This window comes from Sorex fumeus, unplaced genomic scaffold (genome assembly GCF_029834395.1).
Source record: "Sorex fumeus unplaced genomic scaffold, SorFum_2.1 ptg000098l, whole genome shotgun sequence".
Classification (NCBI taxonomy): Eukaryota; Metazoa; Chordata; class Mammalia; order Eulipotyphla; family Soricidae; genus Sorex; species Sorex fumeus.
In genome coordinates this window covers 86,751,637-86,775,288 of record NW_026606155.1, presented here as the reverse complement: position 1 = coordinate 86,775,288, position 23,652 = coordinate 86,751,637, and the positions used below count along the sequence as shown (strand labels likewise).

At 54.4% G+C, this 23,652-nt stretch overlaps 1 protein-coding gene across 1 annotated transcript in view; it reads right to left on the bottom strand.

Annotated features, from left to right (window-relative positions):
* STARD9 (StAR related lipid transfer domain containing 9) overlaps positions 1-23,652 on the bottom strand; it is a 112,085-nt gene that overhangs the window by 1,587 nt on the left and 86,846 nt on the right. The window contains exons 21-30 of the mRNA XM_056133972.1: positions 17,340-17,491; positions 16,398-16,869; positions 5,517-14,939; positions 5,203-5,385; positions 4,745-4,928; positions 4,378-4,509; positions 804-921; positions 575-693; positions 360-424; positions 45-247 (exon numbers count right to left, since the gene is read on the bottom strand). Coding sequence (XP_055989947.1) covers positions 45-247; positions 360-424; positions 575-693; positions 804-921; positions 4,378-4,509; positions 4,745-4,928; positions 5,203-5,385; positions 5,517-14,939; positions 16,398-16,869; positions 17,340-17,491 — 11,051 coding nt within the window. The remainder of the gene's footprint in view (positions 1-44; positions 248-359; positions 425-574; positions 694-803; positions 922-4,377; positions 4,510-4,744; positions 4,929-5,202; positions 5,386-5,516; positions 14,940-16,397; positions 16,870-17,339; positions 17,492-23,652) is intronic.

The window sequence follows — 23,652 nt, the reverse complement described above, 5'->3', positions numbered from 1 at the left end:
GCCATTAGTAGGAAGCCACTTCTACCTCTGTCCCCAGGGCTCACCCAAGTTGATGCTGTTGGTTACCCGCTGGTGCAGCCTCACTGTCTGGATGGGCTTGTGATACAAGGGCCACAGAGTGGGGTCGCTCACAGCTGCCCACACATGAGACAGGGGCTGCAGCACCAGGCCTGCACCCAGGAAGCCATGGCGAGTAGAAGAAAACACTTTGTGGTAAAGTTGCACCTCTTGCTCCTGGCCCAGGTACCTGAGAGAAACACTATGTCGGAGAGGGGGACACTGGTTTCCAGGCTCCCAGAGCAGCAGTGAGAGTGAGGATCAGCGAAGCAGCCCAGGCTAAGACACACAAAGGCACTTACTTCCAGCCAGCTGCTTCATGATGATTGAACAGATTGTGCAGACTATTGGAACAAGCGGCCATTACCTGGAAATACAGCAGCTACCCACATTAGTGCACCCCCTTAAACCGCTCCGGGCTATTGACTCAGCTTCCCAGTCACTGAGGGGGCTTCATCTGCCCTACCTGTTCCCTTCTCCCCCTCTTCTCCCACCAAAGGGCGCAGCTGCTACTCACATCTGCCAAGGAGATGTGCACGATGTGCTTGGCAAGGTCCTGGTAAGAGGATGAGAAGTGGGGTCCTGCGCTGGACAAGCTGGATGGGGAGCAGCAGCTGCCCACAGAGGTTCTGTTACCTACAGCCAGGAGAATAGGCTCAGATGATCCGCATGCCTGTCCCCCAAGTGGTAGCCCCTAGGATCTGGTGGATGGAACCCTTCCCGTGCCCACCCCTGCTCACGCTCACCGCTGGCCACACTCTTCCAGGATGTCCCCACCCGGTTCCGGTTGCTGCTCCTCACTGCAGAGCAGCACCGCATGTCTCCTCTCCAGGAATCTCTGGAATCAGGCAAGTTTGTGTCTCCCTGCAGAACAGACGGTGCTCAGGACCAGAGCAGAGGTGGCAGTGCCAAAACTATGCTGCAGGATTCTCCGCCGCCACCTCAGAACCACACAGGCTCTTCCCTGCTGAATTACAGGACACTGGAGACCCCTGAGAAGCCAGCAGGAACCAGTCCCCTTCCCTACTGTTTGGAGAGTTGAAGCGTGCTCAGGAAGGGCCAATGCAAATGAGAATAGAAATGGATCTGCAAGGCCCAGTCCCAGATTTGGGGAGGGGGGTGTGTAGGGGGGCTCTGCATCACCCTGGAGGCTGGGTCACAGGGGCCACCAGTGAGGAGGAAGGCAGCTCTATGAGTTGAGCCTGTTCCCAGGACAGCAGCAGGTCCTAATTCGGACCCAAAGGGCTAATCCTTGAGGTCTGTGACACAGTCCCCAAAATTCACCTCCACCAGTTCCCATGGTCTACAGACTCCTCCTGCAGTGCAGACACCTCGGTTGAAGCAGAGGAATCTGTGGGCAGCTCCTTCCAACTGTGCTGTCCGGAACCTGTCACTCCTCACCATTTCTTGTTGCTTCCCACCTTCCCTCCTTATGGGCGCCCTCCTCTCAGCAGGCATCCTCTCCCTGCCATGCCCTTTCCCCTCTACCAGGCTTTGCTCTCTGCCCTTCACACATGAGCTGCTTTAAATGCTGGTCCCCCTCTGCATTCTCCCGCACCCACTCTGAACCCACCTAAGTCTGGCTTCTTCCTGCTACCCCACCAAGCAGCGATCAGTAGGTTTCCCCACTGGCCTTGTGGGATCTAGGACCAATTCTTAGTCCTCAGGTACTCAGGATTCATCTTAGCTCCCTGGTTTCAGATGCCCTGGTCTCCTCTTGACTGCCCAGGTCCTTTTGGAACCCAGGCCAGGGTGCCTTTTCTGGTACCCCCTACCCCCACCCTACATTGCAGGAATTACGGCTAAAACAGATGGCAGAGGTTAATAAAGACTGCGGAGTGGAGCGATAGCACAGCAGTAGGGTGTTTGCCTTGCATGCAGCCAACATGGCTGACCCGAGTTCAATTCCTCCGCCCGTCTCGGAGAGCCCGGCAAGCTACCGAGAGCATCTCGCCCGCACGGTAGAGCCTGGCAAGCTCCCCGTGACGTATTCGATATGCCAGACACAGTAACAACAAAGTCTCCAATGGAGACGTTACTGGGCCCGCTCAAGCAAATCAATGAACAACGGGAGGACAGTGACAGTGACAGTGAATAAAGACTGCTCCAGGGCCAGATCAATGGTAAAGCAGTAGGGTCCTTGGCTTGTACGAGGCTGACCCGGATTTAATCCCTGGCATTCCTCCCACCCCCAAGCTCTCAGGAGTACTTTTTGAGTGCAGGAGAACCAGCCTAGAACCTTCTCAAAGGGCTCAAAACAAAATACTTCTGGGAAAGGATGCCATCCCTTTTCATTTATCATGTAGCAAAAAAACAGATGGAGGAGAAATAACTATAAGAAAATATATTTGGGAACTGGAACTAGATCAGTCTAGCAGTAGATCAGATAATGTGTTTGCCTTACATGCGGCTGACCTGGATTCAATCCCCAGCACCCAATATGGTCTGAGCCCCACCAGGAGTGGTCACTGGGTCTGGCCTGAAACCACAATATCCCCCCCCCAAAAAAAAATAATATACTTCCTAATGCATGGGGAAGATCTAGAAGTTACTGTTGTCGCCAACCTAATGAATGGGGGAAGACCTAGAAGTTACTGTTGTCACCTACCTAATGAATGGGGAAGATCTAGACGTTACTATTGTCACCTAAATGTAGCCAGTCTAACTTAAGAACAATGTAACATTTACCTGCAATAGTGGCTAAACATAAGCAAACTTAGAGAATCAACTAAAAAGCAATATGTATACAAAATTAATGGCGTAGATAGCTTTTATATATAAAAATAACAGGGGCTCTTCTTCTTTAAGATCCCACCCATCATCTGGGAGTTTCCCTGCCTTTCCCTCATTTGCCTTTCCCTAAAGTCTTTTTATCAAATTCAGCAAAAAAAAAAAAAGAACCGAACCACCAGATAGGAGATACAGGGGAAGAGAAAGCCTATTTACAATCAGGGTAGCACTGTCCTCCCATTGTTCATTGATTTGCTGGAGCGGGCACCAGTAATATCTCACAACAAACTGTGAGACTTGTTGTTACGGTTTTTGGCATATCGAATACGTCAAGGGTAACTTGTCAGGCTTTGCTGTACGGGCGAGATACTCAGTAGCTTGCCAGGCGCTCCGAAAGGAGTGGAGGAATCGAACCCGGGTCGGCCACGTGCAAGGCAAACGCCCTACCTGCTGTGCTATCACTCTAGCCCAGGACCCAAAAGATGGTGAACTATGCCTGGGCGGGGCGAAGTTAGAGGAAACTCTGGTGGAGGTCCATAGCAGTCCTGACGTGCAAATCGGTCGTCCAACCTGGGTATAGGGGCGAAAGACTAATCGAACCATCTAGTAGCTGTTTCCCTCCAAAGTTTCCCTCAGGGTAGCTGGCGCTCTCGCATGACCACCCACGCAGTTTTTTTTTTAATTTACAATATCAACTAAAAATGATTAAACGAAACTGACAAAATATTTCAAAGATACACAAAGAAAATTTAGGAAAGGGGGTGGAACCTTCTTTCTTAGGAAACTCCTAATAGCAGCAAGAGACAAAACCCAAGGGGAGCTGGCTCCAGAGCACAGCACAACTTTGTAGGACAAAAAGTCTCTTGAGGGATCCTGGGGTAACTCCCAGCATGTGCACTGGCAGTGCAGGCTGGGGGGAGCGACGGCAATCCATGAAGTGCACAGGATGGAATGTGAGGTCTCCTGCATGCTAGGTAGACTCCAGCTCTCTGAGTGATTTCCTTGACCCCAACTTTTTTTTTCTTTTTGGGTCACACCCAGCGATGCTCAGAGGTTACTCCTGGTGGTGCTTGGGGAACTATATGGGACGCCGGGGATTGAACCCGGGCCGGCCTCATGGAGAGCAAACACCCTACCCACTGTACTATTGCTCCAGCCCCCTGACCCAAACATTTTAAATCTTCAAATATGAAAGTTGATATTCTAAACTGGTGACTCAAAGATGAACTAACAAGCCTTACAGGTGTTACTCAGTAGCCTTCTAGAACAAACAATCATACCAAACTCCTGCCTCAGGATGTGAGGGCACTGTGACTGCGACATCTGTTACCGTATTGACTGCCAGGGTTGATTCAGCTGATCTGGCTGGCCAGACAGGGGTCCCCTTCCCCCCTTACTGCTCCATGACTGCTCCATGTATGTCCCTCCCGAAGCTGCACTCTGCCCAAGAGGACAGCCTTCCTCTGATTGATTAATAAGACACGGTTCTTGGGCCAAGAGTGTCTGTGTTCCTCTGCTACAACCTCCAAACAAATTCTCAAACTTCTGTCTCAATGGTCCTGGCCCCGATGGCAGCATCTGCCAACTTACCATGCTATCTGGGGACAGGAGCTGTATGACCGAGCTGCTGTTGTAGCCAGAAGTGAGTACAGAGGAGAAGCTAGCATTGGAGCTGGTACAGAGTGAGCTGGAGGTGGCCAAGAGGTGGAGTTTCTCCTCTTCCTGGGAAGGGCAGAACATCATCTCACTGCCTTAGCCACCCACCTATCTCCCCACACCTCCACTGCAGCTGCCAGATTCTGGGAACAGGAGCCGGTCTGAGGAAGTGAAGTGGGTTCGGGCTCTGAGCTGGCCCAGTTCCACCACCCTCCCCCAAAGGCTGTGGCCTGTAATAGCCCGGCGGTCTACTGGAGGCTCCATGCACCCCCTCAAACCTGAGGCATGCCCCATTCCCCACCCGCTGCAGCTGGGAAATGATCTGCCGGCGGATTCTCAGCTTCTCCTGCTCTGTCCGCTCCTGCAGGCGGGCCCGTGCCTGCACAATCTCCTGCTTGGCTGCCTCGCGGGCCTGCTGGTATTCCTGAAGCAGCAGCTCGATGTCAGAGGGTGGCTGAGTGGACCTCTGAGCCACCCCTGGACTCCTGGGGAAGACCACAGACGGGAGAGACCATCTAACATGGGGTTTTCTCTGCACTCGCCCCAGGCTAGCCTCGGACCTTCTCAAAGGCCCCCGGGACACCCCCGTTCAGAACTCAGTCCTGTAGTGTACAGCACAGGCTCCCCAGGCTTGCTCTCCACCCCCACGTTGTCCTCTCCCTTTGCCAAAGCCACCCACAACCGCCTCCCTGCTCTCCTGGAACACGGCTAGCCCCTCATCCCACATAGCCCACCCAGCCACGGCTCTGAGCTAGATACCTGGTGGTCTCCACCACGTCCTTCCTCAGTTGCTGCAGGTATTCCCGACGTCTGCTGGGCAAGTCAAGGCCTCGGGTGAGCAGGTCCTTGTGGGGCTTTTTGTGGGGGCTGAGGCTGTGAGGCCAGCGGAGGTTTGGGGGCTGCTCAGCCTGCTCACTCTGAAGTTGGGGAACGATGGTTTGCCTTTGCCAGAAATAAAGCAAGACAGAGTTACTGGAGAGTCACGGTGCTAATGCTGAAGAGCCCAGGGAGGTGGGGACAGGACAGGCCACCTCTAGACCCCTACCCTACCTTCCAGCTCGCCAGACCCTTACCGGGTGGAGAGCTGCTCCTGGGCAGGCTGTTGGGACTCCTCAGCAGTCAGTGCCTCCCCTGTGCCACTCTGCAGCACCTGCAGCAAGGCGTCCGTCTCCCCGAAACCATGGTGCAGCTTTGCTTCGGCCAGTTCCACGCTGAGAGAGGGGCTCTGGGTTCCGACTTGCAGGGGGATCAGTTCCCGTAAAGACCGCTCAGGAACCCGGCTGAGGCTATCCAGAGGCTGTGGGGGTCTCTGTCCACTCTGCTCCCAGGAGTGAGGATCACAGCTGGTTCCCTGCACATCCGTCCCGAGTGCACCATCCTGAACCCCGCACCAATGACTGAATTTATTGTGCACTGGGAGGTCCCTCAGGCCAGGAGGCTGGAGCTCGGGGTCACAGCTCATCTGGGAACTGGGGCACAGCAGCAGCTGCCCCTCAGGTTGAGGGTTGGATCCCGTGAGCCCTTGAGGACCTGTCAGCTCAGAGACAGAGCACGGACTATGCTGTTGGGGTTCTCCCTGCAGCAAGGAGAGCCCTGGGGTGAGGTGAGGTGCAATTGGAGGTGCTGAAGTCTCACCGCTATCTTCTTTCTGACTCTGACACTGCCCCAGTTCCTTGTCGCTGGGTTGGCCACAGTCCAGGGAAGCCACATCCTCAGGCAGAGAGCCCTGGGCCAGCCCTGGGCTTGGGGTCTGCACATGGAGGCTGGTCTGGGGCTGAAGATGCTGCGGGACTTCTGCCTTAAAAGGCACCTGGAGTTTGGGGCTATGCTGTGGGCTCCCCAGGGAGCGCCCTTCCTGACAGCATTTTTCCAAGGGGCCAGTGACCTCACGCAAAGTCCTCAGGCAGCTCTCCAACTCCTCAGCATTCGGGAAATCTCCCCTGGTGGGCTGGGGCCCATCCTGAGGAAGACCTGGGCTGGGGACCAGGCTCTCAAGGTCTTCAGGAGAGTGAGCTGGGCGGGAAGGAAAGGACAGAGCACCAGGACCTAGCCTGTGGGTGCTAGAACTAAGTGTGAGGATGGGGGAGGTGGCCCTGTCTACCAACACAGCACTGGTAGGGTCCCTGGCAACATGGGGACAGGGCCTGAGGTCAAGGCTGCTGACGGCCAGGCAAAGCAATTTCTCTTTCTGGGAGCTGGGGGTCAGGGAGGCAGCAGAAGCTTGGGGACTTGTAGATAGGAGGTTCTGCCCAAAGAGACCTTCCGAAAACTTCAAGTGGAATGAGGTTGGGGGAGTGCTCAAGGGCCTGAAGTGGGGGTGTTCGTTCTGAAGATCGGAAGGCTCTGCCATCTTCCATGCTATTTTTTCCTCCAACTCACCATTTGGCTGTGTCTCTGGGACATACCCCCTTTCTTGAGATCGGGCCAAGTTGTCCGAGTCCAGCACTTCAAGGAACACGCTGACCTGTGGGTCAGCCTCTGGGGTGTGGGGGCGCAGAGGTGACTGGGCTGGGTCTGTCTGGGTGCCCTCATCCACAGTGGTCTGAGTGCAGCCGTCCATCCGGAGAGCCGGGGACAATTCCTCCAGTCTCTCTCTCTTGACGTCAGGCCCCTTCTCAGCCACGCCTGGCTGGGAGAGACTCTCAATCAACTCTGAGGTGCTGTGCAGGAGCTGGGAGAGATGGAGAGACAGGCTGTGCACGCTGTCCCAGGAGACCACGTTGGCAATGGGCACCATGCTGTCAGAAGCCTCCCTACAGCCTGTCTGTGTACTCTGCTCCAGGATGCACTGCGGGGCCTGGCCCGCACAACCAGCCCCCTGGGGTGGACACAGAGGCACCGGCTCCTTAGCAGGCCCCATGGCCCTGCCAGCCACCCCGGGGGTGCCCAGGAACAGCACTTTCTTGTCCGCATTCTTTTTGGGGGCTGCTCCATCAGGACAGGTCGGAATAGGGAGGTTCTCCAAGTCCAGTGAGGAATCGCATGCTTCCCAGGACTCTTGTGAAGCCCGGGAGTTTTCATTGCTGCTGTGAGTATGTGACAGGTTCTGGACATAGGTGCTGAGGTGGGCACTGAGCAGCAAGTCCTGCCCTGCCATGCCCTCACTCATGCTGGCACAGCGGTCCACACTCCCTGGGATTGCACCCTGGTGGCTCTGATTCTGGGAGACGTCATGGGCACTGCTGAACACATACTGCTTCCAGCCGATGCATGCAGGCTCCTGAAGGCACACGTGTGGATCATAGAGGTTGAGGTTGCTGGAACCAAAATACAGCACCTCCCTGCTGGCTGTAGAGTGCTCTTCCTCTGTAGAGTGCCCCTCCTCTGGCCCGGCCCGGCCAGCCCATCTCTCTGAGGCCTGTTCCAGGGCACCAGCTGGCCAGCTGGCCAGGAGCTCAGGGGTGGGCATGCATGAGCACGAGGGAGAGGTTGGGTACGGAGGGCGGGCAGCAGGCAGGGGCTGGTCACCAGCCTCACACCTGGCTTCTTGCCTGCCACCACACCCTGTTGGAAACCTCCTTTCCACCGACTTTTCTGAGGGATGCGTCTCGGGTTGTGAGTTCCATGTTCTGCTGGGATCCCGTGTCTCCTCGTGTGTGGAAGAAGGAGGCTCCATGCCCAGGTTCAGCTTCTGAAGAGACAGGGAAGAGCTGACCACAGAGAAGCGTGGCTGGAAGGAGGCCCCGGGAGGCTCGGGTCCATGGAAGACGGCAATCACAGGCAGTGAGCGCCGGTGCTGGGCAGGGACCTGGGATTCCCTGCTCTGTTCCCAGGGCCCAGCGGCAACATCTCTGGAGTGTGATGGGAACATCTGGGGTGCAGGAGGCTGGGCTGTAGCCACCTTCTCTCTGCCCACATCATCACCCTGACAGCTTTTGGGGCTGTCCTCCGAGGACAGGGCACTCAGGCCCTGACCACTGGCCCCAGCAGCCTGCGCGCTCTGCTGTTCTTCCTCCTCCCAGCTGCTGTCAGTCTGGGGACTGGAGGTTTTCTTTAACTTTGCTGCCAGCTTCGCTTGGAGAGCCATGACACTGTCATCCCTGGACCTGGTGGCAAGACATGGTTGTTCTGGAAAGCTTCTTGGGATGTTTTCTGAGCATTCCAAGGCCAGCTCACACTCCACAGATCCTTGACTTGAACTGAAGCTGTGTGGTATCCCTGGGGCTCCAGAAGTTTCTGATACGGTTTGAGACACCCGTGCTTTCTGGCAATCACCAAAGCTGTCTTGAAACTCCCCCGGTGTCTCAAGGATTGTCTCTGTGGGGAGAGCAGGGGCCTCAAGCTCCACATGGCCTTTCTTCTCACCAAAAACTATAGAAGGTGCCTGACTGGACTCTGCGTCCCCCACTAATCTTGAGTTCCCAGAAGCAACTGAGTGGTCAGGGGAAATTGTCCTCCTGGTAGTGGGAACACAAGAGGGACTGTGGCCTCGCCCCATGGGAGGGGGCCTCCAAGCACTGCCATCGTCATGTTTCCTGATGCTTCCTGTGAATTCAGCATCGCAGGGCTGCTCCTGACGGCTGCACAAGACCTTCTCCCCCACTTCCTGGGGGTCTTGGCCAGCTCCTACACCTGCCAGCAGAGTTGGCCTCAAAGGTTCACTGCCAGTCCTGCAGATTTCTGCAGACACAGAGCCGAGGCTCCCCGCTGTCCACCTCTGCAGGGAGGGCACTTCCAGGGCTGCTCTGGAACCCGCCTTCCCTCCATCCGTGCTGATGGAGGCCTCAAGACATGGGGCATCGTCTGGGTTCAGTCGCGAGAGTCTCGCAGGATACGGATCACATCTCACAAGCTCTCTTTCAAAATGGGTGTTTTTCCCTGTCTGTGGGGCCATGACGCCCATATCATCTGAGCCTGCACTTGTGGTGCCCGGAGTGGGCAGGCCCTGTTGCGCTGTGTGGCTCTCTCCCCTGCCCACTGTAGTCTCTGGAGCAGCCAAGGACAGGCCCTGCCCCTGAGGAACTGCCCCGTGGCTGGCAGAAGGGGCCTCCACTCCTTCCTTCGCCCTCCTGTCCTCCTTGACAGCTGCCGAGGAGGGAAGACTGTCTGAGCCCAAGGAACCAGCAAAGCAAGAGGTTCCGGTTGCTTCCTTCTCTCTGGTCTCAGAAGAGTAAAGGTGACAAGCGTACTGCTCACCTGCTCCCAGGAAATCACTGGGTTCTCTCACGCAGCAGCTTCTGCCCAGCCCAGGGGCAGCATGGGAGGGAGTGTGTGAGGGTGGCCCTGGTCGTGTCTGGGTCTCAGGGGTGGCCAGAGATGTGGGACTATCTGCAGGGAGCCGTGTGGCTGGCAGGACACCCTTCTCCTCTGCTGCCACATGTGCTGAGTTGGCATGGAGGGGTGTCCCATGAAATCCCTGAGCTGTGCCCTCAGGCCTTGTCCTGCCTTGTCCATCTACTTGTTGACACTGAGGCCTGGCAGGGATGTCCAACAGATATTCCAGTTCGAACAGTGTTTCATAGTGAGGAAGGAGTGTGTCACACTGCGGCTTCCCCAGGGCCTTTAGCCACTGGCTCTCCTCCAGTGCATCCAGGTTCTGGGGTACACGCTTGGCACAGAGCTTAGGGTTAGGAAACCTGGGCAGGGCCAGCAGGGTGGGGTCAGCATCACCAGGACCAAAGTCCATGGCCTCCTCCTCTTCCTTCTGCCGCGTCTCCCTGCTCCCCTTTTCCCATGGGTGGTGGGTTCTCTGTGTAGGTTGGCTGGGGTTCACGTCTCTTTGGACAGCTGTGTCAGCTTCAGTAAAACCCACCCTGCTCCGCGTGCCCATGGAATTAGTTCTGACGCCCCCTCCAGGGTCTGGAGGGCTAGAGTTTGCTGGTACCCTGCCCTCTGGTCCTTGGGCAGTGCCCTCAGAAACACTGGGCTGATGCCGAGACCCCTGCAGGGCAGCTGTCACAGACCCAGCATCAGCAAAATATGGTGCAGAAGAGCTGCCTCCACCATCTGCGTGCGGGCCAGGGCCCCTGGTCTGTCCACCCTGGTCCTGAAGTCCAGCACCAGACACAGAGGGGCTGCCAGGTTCTCTGGGCGCTGAGGCCGCCAGCACACACTCCTCCGAAGAGAGGCTGCTGAAAGTGTCAGATGCGTGGAGGTAGCTTCGGAGCCGCCGAGGAGAGACGGAGGGGGAGGTGCTGCTCAGATCTTGGGGAGAAGCGGTGGAAGAGTCAGGCAGGCTCGGCAAAGGGCTGGTCTCCTGATTGTGATACAGACCCCGAGAAAGAAGGTGCAGAGTCGGGGAGACCACCTGCCTTCCCTTCCGTAGGCGCCTTCCTCTTTGCACGCCCACGGCTATGCTGCCCTGACCTTGTGGCTCCTCCTTCTTAGACCCGCTCATGCATCCAGCTGCCTGGCTCTCTTTAGAGCCTTTGGCAGGCTGAGGTTCCTCTGGCCTCCCCAGGCCACATGGCTGCCTTCTGGGGCTTTTCGATGCTTGTGCCTGCTCATTGTCCTTCTCAGAAGAACTCTGGGTCCTAGATTGCAGTGGCAGTGCTCTAGCCAAGACTTCTGTTGTCCATGCAGTAGCAGAAGCTCTGGGGGTACTCCTAAAAGTGGGCTCTGACTCTAGATAATCACTAGAGACTATCAGTGTGTCCAGCGCAGTGGACTGGGGGTACTCTCTCACACGTGCAGCACCTTGTCCACAGTCCCATGGCCTGGCAGGGCTCAGCATGGTTTTCTGGTCCCAGGGCTCGTGCTCAGTGCTACTGTGAAGCCCCATTTCTCTAGCATCCATCCTCTTGAAGAGCATGTCGCTGCTGTGTTTGGGAGGAGATGGTGGAACTCTGAAGGACAAGTGACTTTCAGAGCTCCTCAGCATGTGCACAAGGTCAGCCACCTCCTGCCGCCTCTGGTCCAGGAGCGCCGACTCCTCACTGGTTCCCAGGGTGTAGGAGGCAGACAACAGCTGGTCTTGTTTGCATTCCATCTCCAGGATGTCGTTTTCCAGCTGCTTCACGCTCCTGATCAGCCTGGCCATCTCCTCGAAGTCAGGAACTCGCGGCTTCTTCCCAGAGGTGGCGGCTTGGAGGTTGGATGTTTCTGGTGTCCTCCCAGAGCCTTTGTCATCACTGGGGCCACAGTCCTGAGAACACGTGACTTCCTGGAACCTCTCACTCGAAGACTCTGCCCCTCGAGGTACTCCCTCTTCTTCGAGATGGTGAGCTCTTCCAGGAAGCCTCGTTTCATGCTTCCCTTCATCCCTGGGGGCTGAACTTTCATCCCAGGCCACCATCTTGGGGTGGCCGACTCTGTTGCGGTGGACCGGACTGGCCTTTGCAGGAGCACCGTGTTCCCCTGGCAGGTCCTTGTCAAGATCAAAGTTGAAGGTTTTGCAGATAAAGCCAGGCCTGAATGGAGAAGGGAGATGTGTGTCTGTATCACAGTGCTGCGTTTGCTGGAGGGCACCATCTGGGGTCTGCTCTTCCGACCCAGATGTCTGAGTAATGCAGGCAAGGGGACTCTTCCTAAGCTCGTTATGTGGAAATACTCTGCAAGAGGACTGTCCAGTGGCCAGCTCACCCACCTGGAATTCTGGAAGACTGTGGGTATTGAAGGTTCCAACATGACTTTTAAATTCACTTCCCTTTGTACCAGCAGATAGGAGGAAATGTTTATTTGGGGCAACAAAAGAGTGGAAGAGATCACTGCCATCATGGTCACTACCTCCAAGGCATTGCCCTACTTTGCTGCTGACATCCTTCACCTTCAGCTTCGTGGGCCCCTGCGCTGAATCCCACTGAGATGGGGCCATCTTTGGATCTGGGTTGTGTAACAACACTGACAAGTGAGTCCCTGCATCAGGCCTATGAAGGGCCTGGTCATCGCACCCAAAGCCCCAGGCTTCCCGGGCTGGTGGCGAGGCCACTTGCGTCTCTCTACAGGCTGGGATCTCTAGGGCAGTTTCTGTCAGGGCATCCCGACTTCTGGTCAGATAGAATGTTTCCAAGGGCGGTGGCTGCAGGGAAGAGGAGAATGGGTCCCAGGGGACAGGCTGGACACACAGCTCCGAAGACAGAAAGGCAGTGGGGGTGTCTGTGTCTGCGCCATGCCAAGGGGTGGCCATCTTCTGCAGCCCAGTGTGCCCAGCACAGCTCCCCTGCTGGGGCTGACCAGCACTACAGGGTGGAGCCCTGGTCTGAGCCCAGTGGCCTCCTTCAGTGGCCACAATGACATTACTGTGCCCAGAGTTTTTCAGGGAAGAGGAGTGATCAGAGGACGTGAAGGGGTCAGTTCTCCCACGCGCCCAAGCCTCTGCTCTCTGGTTTGCTCTCTCCATGTCGGCCGCAACCATCCAAACCTTTGTACTTCTGGAGGCTGATGATACTCCAGCTGCTGAGTGGGTATCCTTAGAGCTCACCTCTTTGCTACTCATAGAGAAACCTGGAGTGCCCTCTAACTCAACACTCAAGCTATGCGCTTCCTTCTCTGCTCTCAAATGCTGAATTTTGGAGCCATGAATAGGAGACTTGCAGAAATCCAGACCACCAGGCAGCCCAGGAGTAACGGGCATTAGAGAACCTCTCTTGCAAGAAACTTGGGTGAGGGAACTGCTATCTTCCTCAAGTGAGGAAAAAGTTGGCTGGGGTCCTCCTACGGCCCCTGACACAGAATGAGACTGTTCCAGGGGGTATTTCTGCTGAAGGGTAGCCTGCTCGCTGCTGCAGGGGCTACCTGTGTAAGAGAATGAGGGGGCAGGTGGTGTCAACACACCTGATGTGCTAGCATTGTTGGCTACTTTGCAGTTGTCCTGCTGGGCCATGCTAGGAATCCCTCTGGCCTGAGAGGTACCCTCGGCTCCAGAATTACACAGACTGTGTCTCCGGCAGAATGACAGCCCAGACATCACACAAGAAGGGATTGTGTAGGCAGCCCGAACACTGCAGAGCGACTCAGCACCATCTTGGGACATGCTGGCACTATAGGGCAAACCAGGTGGCTTTGGCTCTTCCGCCTTCAGCCTCTTCCAACCACAGGGCTGGCATTCCAGAACCTCCGGACTGGGGCATAAAGAACACGCTATCTCTGGAGAACTTCCAGAGTTGATCTTGGAGTCACAGGAAAACCAGGAGTCCCGGGACACCAGAGGACTCCCGCTGGGAGGCGGCATGACCTGGAGAGCACTGGCTTGTTCGCAGGAGCTGGAGCTCACCCCCACCTCTGACACAGGTGGCTCAGAGCAGGGCTCGGGCTCAAGGTGAAATGAATGGTTCTTTGGCATGATGGCATCCAGTCTTACTTCTGCTCTGTGGCTGATGAGGCCAAGCTCGCATATGGTGTCCTGGGCCACTAGGTGTCCACAGGGCAGACTGGAGGTCTGAGGATGCCAGAAGGTCTCAGTGGGCATCTCGTCTGATGGACCAACAGAAGGTTCTTCTTGTTGCTCTGTCCCAAGTTCCTCCTCAGTGTCAAACAGACTATCCAGGGAAAAGCTTCTGGAAGCTGGGGTCACCTGCCTGCAGCTTGAGGAGGTGGTCAAGTCCCTTGCCAAGGCTCGGGCTCTGGTCCTGGGCTGGCAGGGGAAGTCGGGAATGCAGTGGCCCCTTGGGCTGCCTTGCGGGCTCTGGTACCTCTTCTCAGCCAGTGAGTCCTCAGATATTTGACCGTCATTGTCATCACTTTCATCATTCTCTGGCTCCGGGAGATCCTGCTCATGCTCCTGCAAGGCCTTGGGCCTTTGCAGTGCTGCTAGTTCTTGGGAACAGACATAGCACAGAGAATCCACAGAGTAATTGCTCCCTGCATCAGATAAATCACCATCATCTTTTTCTCTTCCAGAATCCACTGCTGGGCAACAAACTGCCAAGGAGGTCACAGGGTCTGGGTCCCCTTCACTGTGTTGCCCCTTCAGAGGGCTACCATGTGGCAAATAAGAGGGCTTTTTAGTAATATCAGTGACTCTGGTGGCGTGAACCATGTGCTCCCTTTCTGAAACTGTGTTTGGATGTTTCCAGAAAGCCTTAGTTGCCTTTCCATGCCTATCTGCCTGTTTGGGGCCAGGGAGGTGGAAAGAGCAGCCACTAGCTCCCTTGGCAGTTGTGCGGGTCCCCAGGGGCCCACTAATTCGACACCCTACAGGTCCGAGGCCTGAGTCTACAAGTCCCTTAGTCCTCCGGGTCTGGGAGAGATGGCCAAGGGCCGAGGCCTCATCCTGCAGCTTCAACTGTATAGGGAAACAGTGTGAGGATGCTGAGCTCTGGGACACCATCTGGCAGGGCTGTCTGGCCCCTCTCCTCTCCATTTCCCAGACGCTGGTGAACCCAGAGCTCAGGGCAAGGCAGGCATCTGGGGCCGGGCTTCGCTTCCTGGCCAAGGCAACCCTGACAGTGTAGAGCTGACCCTCGCCTGAGGATGGCAGCACATTCCTGCTGAAGGGCCTTGACCTCGGAGGGTAATAAACATCCTGGGGCTCCTCTGATGAGGTTTTCTGGGATATCTGGTAAGGACGGTCAGGTATAGAAGGTGATGAGGTAGAAGAATCCAGTTTCAGGAAAACACTGTGGAGACAAGGGAAGTCATTTTAGAAAAGCAGGAGGCCCCTACTGGGACAGTGGTTGGTTGGTTTGGGTTGGCAGGTGGAGAGTGGGTGGGGTAACTGCATAACCAGCAGATAAGGGGAGCTTGTGGTGTTAGGGTTCAAATTTAGGGTTCCCCCATGCAAAGCATGGTATTCCAAGTGCACTCCAGACCTTAACGCCCTCTCCTCAGGCCCTTGCTTTGCTTTAAAAGATGTTAGAAATGAAGTCGATGTCACTGTCACCCACTGTACTCAGAGTGAGTTCAAGCACCAAAGGAAACTATGGGTCATAATAGTCCTGATGCTCAGCGAGACCCAGGGGACAGTTGTTTTTCAACTTGTTTAAGAACAGAATCTGGGTCTGGAGAAGTAGTACAGCGGGTAGGGTGCTTGTCTTGCATGCAGTTGACCCTGGTTCGATCCCTACATCCCATAGGGTTCCTCTAGCACTGCCAGAAGTGATTCTTGAGCATAGAGCCAGGAGTTTCCCCTGAGCATCACCAAGTGTGATCACCTCTTCCCAAAAGAAAAGTTCAGATTTATTTCATGTGCACACAGATATGGGTTTCAGATGATGTGATGTCTAGGCGTTGCTTTAATATCCTTCAGAAACAGGAAGATGCAAGGGGTTGGGGGGTGGGGGCTCTCCTCTGGGCTCTGGAGTAGGTGAGCATGGTAAACCTTGGAAATTGCTGGATATTAGACACAGGTATGTTATATGTTATTCTCTCATTTTTTGTAATTTGTTTTTTTTTATATATATAGTCAAGGTTGTTTTGTTTCTTTAAGTCTGCCTCACAATCTGAAGAGTAAACATAACAGCAACAAATATTACTTGGGCATCTATGGGCAAGTCTGAGATAGAACAGACTAAATAGGCGGACAATTCAGTCCCCTGCTCTGAGCAGTCTGGGAGACACTGTCCTTGTCTTGACTAAAGGTCAGAAGAGGAGGAGTAAAGAAACAAATATCCCAAGTAGAAACTGGGAACTGGGGGGTCAGACACTGTTCTACCCACTCTGCTGGTAGGTGGGGTCTGGAAGCAGCTCACTTGAGGCGAAAGGACCACTGGGGGGAGGAGTGGTCCAAGCACGTGGGGTCAATGTGTCTAGGGATGATGAGATGGAGGAGCTGACAGGACAAACACACAGTGATGACTGTAGATAGACTGCGTCTCAAGAGCCGACGGGAAACGAGGTCAGAGTCTTAGCCAGCATCACCAGAACAGCAAGTAGGGCTGCCCAGAGTGGCAGGAGGGAGAAACCCAAGTCTCAGGCAGTGACACCAAGAATCATGTGAGTGGTGGACAAAGAGGACAGGAAGAGCATCGCCTCATTGGACGGATGGATGGCAGGGGGCTCTGGGGAGTCAGGAGAATCCCTGGGTAATAGGGCCGCAAACTGCCCAGGTGCCTCCAGGTGAGTGCCACAGGCTGTACCTGCCCAGCTGCCGCAGGTACTGGATGCAGAGTGCCCGGAGGCTCAGGGAACTACAGCTGGTGGATGAGTTGCTGCTTTGCTGAGAATCCTGAACCATGGTGTCAGGGTCAGGAACCTGGCATAAGGACACCCAGGTCTGGTCATTCCAGGGCCAGCACAAGGCCTGATGCTGCTCCAGTCTCTTCTGAGATGCCAACAGCTTCTGCTTCTTGAAGATTCTCTCCAGCTGGATGGAGAGCCGTTTCCTTCGGCTGTGCCGCCCTGCTGCCCGGAGGCTGTGTCTCCGTGGGCGTGGGCGCTGCCGTTGCAATGTCTTCTGCCCGTTTTGAACCAGTCGGGGAGATCGAGTCTCAGGCTCTGTCTCAGGCCCAGCATCGCTTGGTGCCGAGGCCTTGGGTTCTTCCTGTGCTACATGGTCTTGCTGTGGCTGAGTCTGCAGGCTGGCCAGGCAGGGCTCTCCTTGGAGCTGGTCTGGGAAGCAAAAACACCCCGAGAGAAAGTCAGCGCCCAATTCCTAGCCAAGGGCTGCCTGGACTCAGAACACCTCCTTCTATAGATGGACCCATATGGAATGAAATGCCAGTCGGGGTGATGGGGCTGGATCAGGGGTCAGGGGCCCCCTCCCAGAAATGAGGCCCCCCAGGCCTCAGCAGATCCAGGTACAAATGCAAGTGCAGGAGGGAAAGTGGACAAAAGTGTGTGCTTGAGGAGGTGTGAAAAAGGGGGCCATGACTTGGAAGCGTGATAAGGAAAATAGTGTCCTTACATTTGTCTGCAACTCCCCACCCCCAGAGGGGCCTCCAGTCTCTAAAAGAGGGGAGAGAACACCCAGCGCCAAAGATTCCATCATCTCACAAAGGAAACAAAGGAGTGAGCACAGTAGCCAGGTAGGCACCGTGGAGGGGAGAAGCTGAAGCCCAGGCGGAGCGATGGGTTCCTACCGTCTCTGATGGGCCACCAGAGGCCCTCCTGGGATTGACCTTGGCCTGCTACAACTTGCTGCCTCAAAGGTCCCCCTGAAGGTTTTTGCTGCTGAGGCTTTCTGGTCCTGGGAGGCAGGTGGTCCTCCTCACACTGCTCTTGGAGTGCTCCCCTGTCAAAGAGGGACCTCGGTTACCAGAGGCATACAAGGCCAGCAAGGCCAGCAGGGACAAACAGTGGCAGTCCAAGTGTCAAGAGAGAAGTTACTCCAACAGGGCAGAGGTGGCTACTGGGACCCACAAGCACAGTGTCACAGGTAGCTCGTGATGTCACAGTACAGGAGGACAGAGAAGCGCTTGGGTAGCACATTCTTAGCACTGGTTTCAGCACAAACACAAATTCACTTTCAGAAAATAACCTCTAAAGAAAAGAATCTTTTCTTTAAAATAAAGCAAAACATCCAAAGAAGTGGCAACTTGTTTTGGTTTTGTTTCTGGGCCACATCTGGCAGGCCCAGGGCCCTACTGCTGGCAGGATGCTGAAGATCAAACCTGGATTGACCGTGTGTAAGGCAAGTGCCCTACCTGCTGGACCATTGCTCTGGCCCTGCAACTTGTTTTGTAATTCAAACAAGAAGCATCTTTGTCCTTGCACTGGTAAGAAAAGGGCCAAAGAGAGGACTCAAAGCGGGAAAGCATGCTTTGTATGTGGGAAGGGCAGGTTCCATCCCAGTACCGCATGGCCCCTAGAGCACCAGAGTGACTCCCAGGCACTGTAGGGTGTGGCTCCTAAACAAACAGACAAACATACAGAAACTGAAAAAAGCCCAAAGTCAGAAAATGTCAGCTCCTCACGAGCTAGGGCAGAACGCCGCTGGGATAGAGAAGGGACCACTAAGTCAATGATGGTTGGAGGGGTCGTTCAGGACAGGAGATGTGTGCTGAAAGTTGGTGAAGGACCAAACATGATTGCATCTCAGTATCTGTATAGTAAACCATGATGCCCAAAAGTAGAGAGAGAGTAAGAAGAGAATTGTCTGCCATAGAGGCAGGAGGTAAGGTGGGGAGGGCAGGAGGATACTGGGGATATTGATGGTGGGAAATGTACACCGGTGGAGGGATGGGTGTTCAATCATTATGTGACCGAAACTTAATCATGAAAGCTTTGTAACTATCTCACGGTGATTCGTTTAAAAAAAGAAGAAGGGGGCTGGAGCGATAGCACAGCGGGTAGGGCATTTGCCTTGCATGCGGCCAACCCAGGTTCAATTCCCAGCATCTCATATTGTCCCCTGAGCACCACTAGGAGTAATTCCTGAGTGCATGAGCCAGGAGTAACCCCTGTGCATCACTGGGTGTGTCCCAAAAAGAAAAAAAAGAAGAAGAAAATGGCAGCTCCTCGCAAGAGAATAGAGTAGAAGCTACAAACTCATAATGATGGAGACATCCTGCCCACCCAGAGAGCACCAGGGCACCTCCACTCCTGGAAGCAACAGATGCACCATCTATGAGCAGGAAGCAGCACCTCTGCGTGCCAATGGGGCCCAGGGAGCAGGGCCAGGGGCAGAGCTGCCTCCACCACGCGTTGTTGTTGGTGGATGAGCCTGGGTTGGGGCTCTGGAGTTTCAGACCCTATCAGAGCTTTCACGAAGAGAAATAAGCTGACTTTATTAGTGCTTACTGGTGAGAATGTCCACGATCTGCTTAAATCCAGAGGGTACAGTGGAATAGCATGGCAGGGATCTAAACAAGCTAGTCATGGCCCTCCTCAGGCACACACTTTGTACTTGTCCCTGCCAGCACCCCTCTCCCTGGAACACTGTGGCCTTTAGTGAAATACCCGTGTCTCATCCCTAACATCCAGGTTTCTGGGGGCTGGAGTGATAGCACAGCGGGTAGGGCGTTTGCCTTGCACGCAGCCGACCTAGGTTCGATTCCCGGCATCCCATATGGTCCCCTGAGCACCACCAGGAGTAATTCCTGAGTGCATGAGCCAGGAGTAACCCCTGAGCATCACCAGGTGTGACCTAAAAAGAAAAAAAAATCCAGGTTTCTAAATGAGCAGATGTGGATGCTCTAGGAACTGGAGAAATGGGGAAAATGTGGCTGGAAACAACCAGGAGCCAACAAGAGAGCCTTGAAATACGCCCCCCCCCCCTCTTAGGTGGGCTCCAGTTCCCTCTTCAACTCTGGGATGCCAAATTCTCCGAACCACAGGGACACAGGAACCAGGTCCCTTGGTCTGAGCATCTGCTCCTGGAGGCTCACTGTGCTGAGACTGACCATGTGATGGTACAGAATGAAATCAGAAGGGATCAAAGCAGAAGGGCGCACATGTCCAAGCCAGGTGCCAAAGCTGACCCACTCCCTGTTGTGGTGAATAAAATTGTTTTGTTTTGAATACAGCAATTGCCACTTGTTGATGTATCTATCATCCAGGTTGTTTTTGCACCATACAGGGAAAATTGAAGCAGAGATGGTGAGGCCACAAAGCCAAAAATGCTCTTTGGCCCTTCACAGAAGGTTTGCTTTCTCTATTTAAGAATATGGGACCAGAGTGATAGCACACTGGGCACTTGTACGTGGCTGACCTAGGCTCCATCTCCGGCACTCCATATGGTTCCCTGCATGCAGAGCCAGGAGTAAGCCCTGAGCACCGCAAATACAACAACAACAACAACAACAACAACAAAATAATAATAATAAGGATTATTTTGAGGGGTGGGGAGCAAAGGGGGCTTCCTCCCAAGCAGTGCTCTGAAAGCCTAAGATCACTACTCAGCAATAACTGGCCAGTGAGGTCGGTGATTCCAAGGAGGTGATGCTGCCTAGGGCTGTGGTGGCAAGGGGATTACTTGGAACCATGTGAGTGCCAGGGATCAAACTGGGGTCAGTCAAACACAAGACAAGAGTTTTAATCCGGGACTCTCTCCAGCCTCCAGAGTAAGAACCATAATTCATCAAAGGAGCACAGTGAAAATTGATGAGAGAGTGATGAGATGGACCAGGGCAAGGGGAGAGTGGGGTCTGGGGTTACCAGAATGACAGTTTCTTCCATAGTGACTCCACTTGTAATGCATTCAAGGATTAGGACAGGGCAGGCCCAGATCCAAAAAATATGCCTCTGGGAAGGCTTGTGCTGATAGCTTGGGGGCCAAAGGCTAAAATCACACACAAAAAAATCACACAGAAAAGATGATGCGCATCCTTTGCCACGTGTGCAGCAAAAGGCAAGGGACAGCCCTTGACATAAAGAACCAGCTAAGGCCACACAAATAGAAAAAGTAGTTATGGGGAGAGACTGCATACAATGTATTTACATATGTCCTGCCTGCTTTACTGCCCCAAACCGTCTGACCACAGAAATGGCTAAGTATCAAACACTGACCCATTAGCAGCTCTTGTGAAACACAGCTGAAGTCCAGACCTTCAGATGCAAGGACAGTGAGTTCCGGGGAAAAGGAGATCTCATCTCCTTTTCCCGAGGCCAGCACTTCTCCCAGTAGAAAACAGTGCCCTCCACCCTCCCGCTGGGAAAGCAGCAGCCCTGAGCCCTTCAGAGCCAGTGCTAGAACTGCCAGCGTGACTGGGTTGAGATCCGCCCACTCACCTGCACTAGCAGGCTGAAAACAGGTTCTTCTTTCTTCTTCTTCTTCTTCTTCTTCTTCCTTTTTTTTTCTTTTTTGCTTTTTGGGTCACACTCACTCAGGAATTACTCCTGGCGGTGCTCAGGAGAACATATGGGATGCTGGGGGTCGAACCTCGGTCAGCCACATGCAAGGCAAATGCCCTATCCGCTGTGCTATCACTCCAGCCCCAAGAACAGGTTCTTCTGCTGAGCGCCTTAGTCCAGCTCCTCAAAAGCAGGTGACAAAGAAAACACCAACCTTACGCTACAGGTGTCTGGGTGGATCACGGAGTTACCTGCCAGCTGAGATGCTCTGTCGCTCTCAGAGGCCCGCCCTTCATCTCCAACTCAGGTGCTCCAGCAGCCAGGCTGCCAGGTGCTCACCTGCTTGCCCAGACTCTGTGGTGCCCTCCTCGCAGTCTGCAGATATGAAGGCTGCCACCACAGAGCAGCGCCAAGGAAGCACAAGCAGTGTTTCCTGGACTCCAGGCACTCGGGGCCAAACAGCCCCTCACCCCCAAACTCCAAAGAGGAAAAAAATTCAAAATCACAGGCAACAAACAACTTCGGGGACAATTAAATTCTTCTCTGGTCCTGATCACTGCTGAAAGGTTGGGGGAGGGAAAAGGGCCAAATGGCCGCTCGCTCTCCCTGGTTCTGAGTCAGCTCTGGCTTTTCACACACTGCACACCAGCTTCCCGGGCCCCACCCTGTGGGGGGAGGAAGAATGGAAGAGGGGGGAGGAAAGTTGAGGTGATGGGGCAGTTTGGCGCAGAGTCCCCGCGGAGCACAGGAGAGTCTCTGTCACCCACCCCAGATAGCGATGTGCATTTTTCCCTGCTCTCATGGGTTCTCCCCTGCGTCTCATTGCTTATTCACAGGTTTGGGGACCTACACTCCCACACCTCCAACGGCTGGCACACAGGCTGCCTCTAGCAGTTGGACAGGCCCAGCCCAGCCCAGAGGACTGCAGGGCTGGTGTTGGAGCGTGGGAGCAGAGCAGGGTACCAAGCCTTGGTTCACTGGTGCTTTTCTGTCTTCTCTGAATGAAAGGGGCCATTTCTGGTGGGACTGAAAGGTCACATAGCAGAGCCCAGAGGACTGGGGAGCCAGGGAGACTATTAAAAGGGCAGAAGAGGAGGTCAGAACAGAAGTACAGTCGCTAGGGTGCTTGTCTTTGCACATGACTGACTGGAGTTCCATCCCCGGCACCCCAGACGGTTCCTGAGTCCTGTCAGGAGTGATCCCTGAGCATTGCTGGGTGTGGCCCACCCTGCCGCTCCCCCACCCCCCAAAAAGGGAAGGAAGAGGAAAGAGCCTGTTCACTGGGATGCATGGAGGAAAGGACAATGAGAGGACAGAAAGGAGACTTCCTGGAACCCACCCACCCCTACACACACACACACACACACACACACACACACACACACACACACAGCAGCAGCAGCAGCAGCAGAACAGTGGGGTGTCGAGTAAAGCCTTCCACATACTCAGCCTGTCAGCCCTCACTGGGCTATAATAGGCTCAGAGACTCTATCACACGCTTAAGGCCACGCAAGTCTTCTATCAGAGTCAAGAAATGAAACAGCTTTGTCCGGTCCTAGCACTTCAACATGGTGGCACCCAGCAGCCGTCATTACCAAGGTCAGACCTGATGCCATTGTCTTCACTTCTTCAAGTACTCCTGACCCAAGGAAAGAGAGAGCAGACCGAGTCTCTGAAGGGACAGGGTCCGTAGTGCCCGCTCACATTTACCAAGATCTGTGCTCTTCAAGGAATCCCCATGGAACTCGCTTGGTCTAGAAAGAAGATTCCGCACGGAAATGAGTAAAGAAGTGATATAGGCAGATAGACAGGGAAAGGCCCTCGGGGCAATGAAACTTGGTCAACAAAACTTCTGGGAGGAAATTTGTAAGTGAATCCACCCTGTGGATACAGAAAACAGAGATCTGATAAGACCTTCAGCAGGAAAACAGAGACCAGATAAGACCTTCAGCAGCAGACCCTGAGGAGATTGGACCCCTCCCCATGAAGTTCCTCAAACCCTGAGACTTCTCCCTTAATGGGATTAACTTTAGTGATTCAGCCCTGAGAAGACTCCAGAATGTTTCAGATCAAGACAACCCAAGAAGAGCCTATAAAAGCCACTTTGAACAAAGAACGTGCCTATACGCTGCCCAAGCCCATGCGCTCCTTGCGCCCATGTGGCCGAGCACTTGTGGCACCTGAGCACATGTGGCTCCTGCATCTCCTCTCTTGAGATGTGTACTTTCATGCTTTCCTATCTAATGCTGGGATGTGTGTAGGGGCTCTCTCTCCACCCTTGGAGAAGACCACGTTCTCTCTTGAGTTCTTCCTCTCCCCTCTTCTCTCTCACCTCTTCTGTCTCTTCTCTCTCACCTCTTCTGTCTCTTCTCTTCTCTTCTCTTCTCTTCTCTTCTCTTCTCTTCTCTTCTCCTTTTCTCTTCTCTTCCCCACCCTCCCTCTCTCACCCCTTTTACTTCACTGCCTGTCTACTCCTGAAATTACTTTCCGCAAGCAAGACAAAAGCCCAGTAACAATGGGTCCGGGAGGCAGAGGCGGATTGGGAGATAGTGACTGTTCTTCTCCTCTCCACTTCATATGAGCCACCCATGGGGCCCACCAACATCAGAAGGACTATGAAGAAGAAAAGTACTGTCATCACTTAAAGAATCCATTAAACGT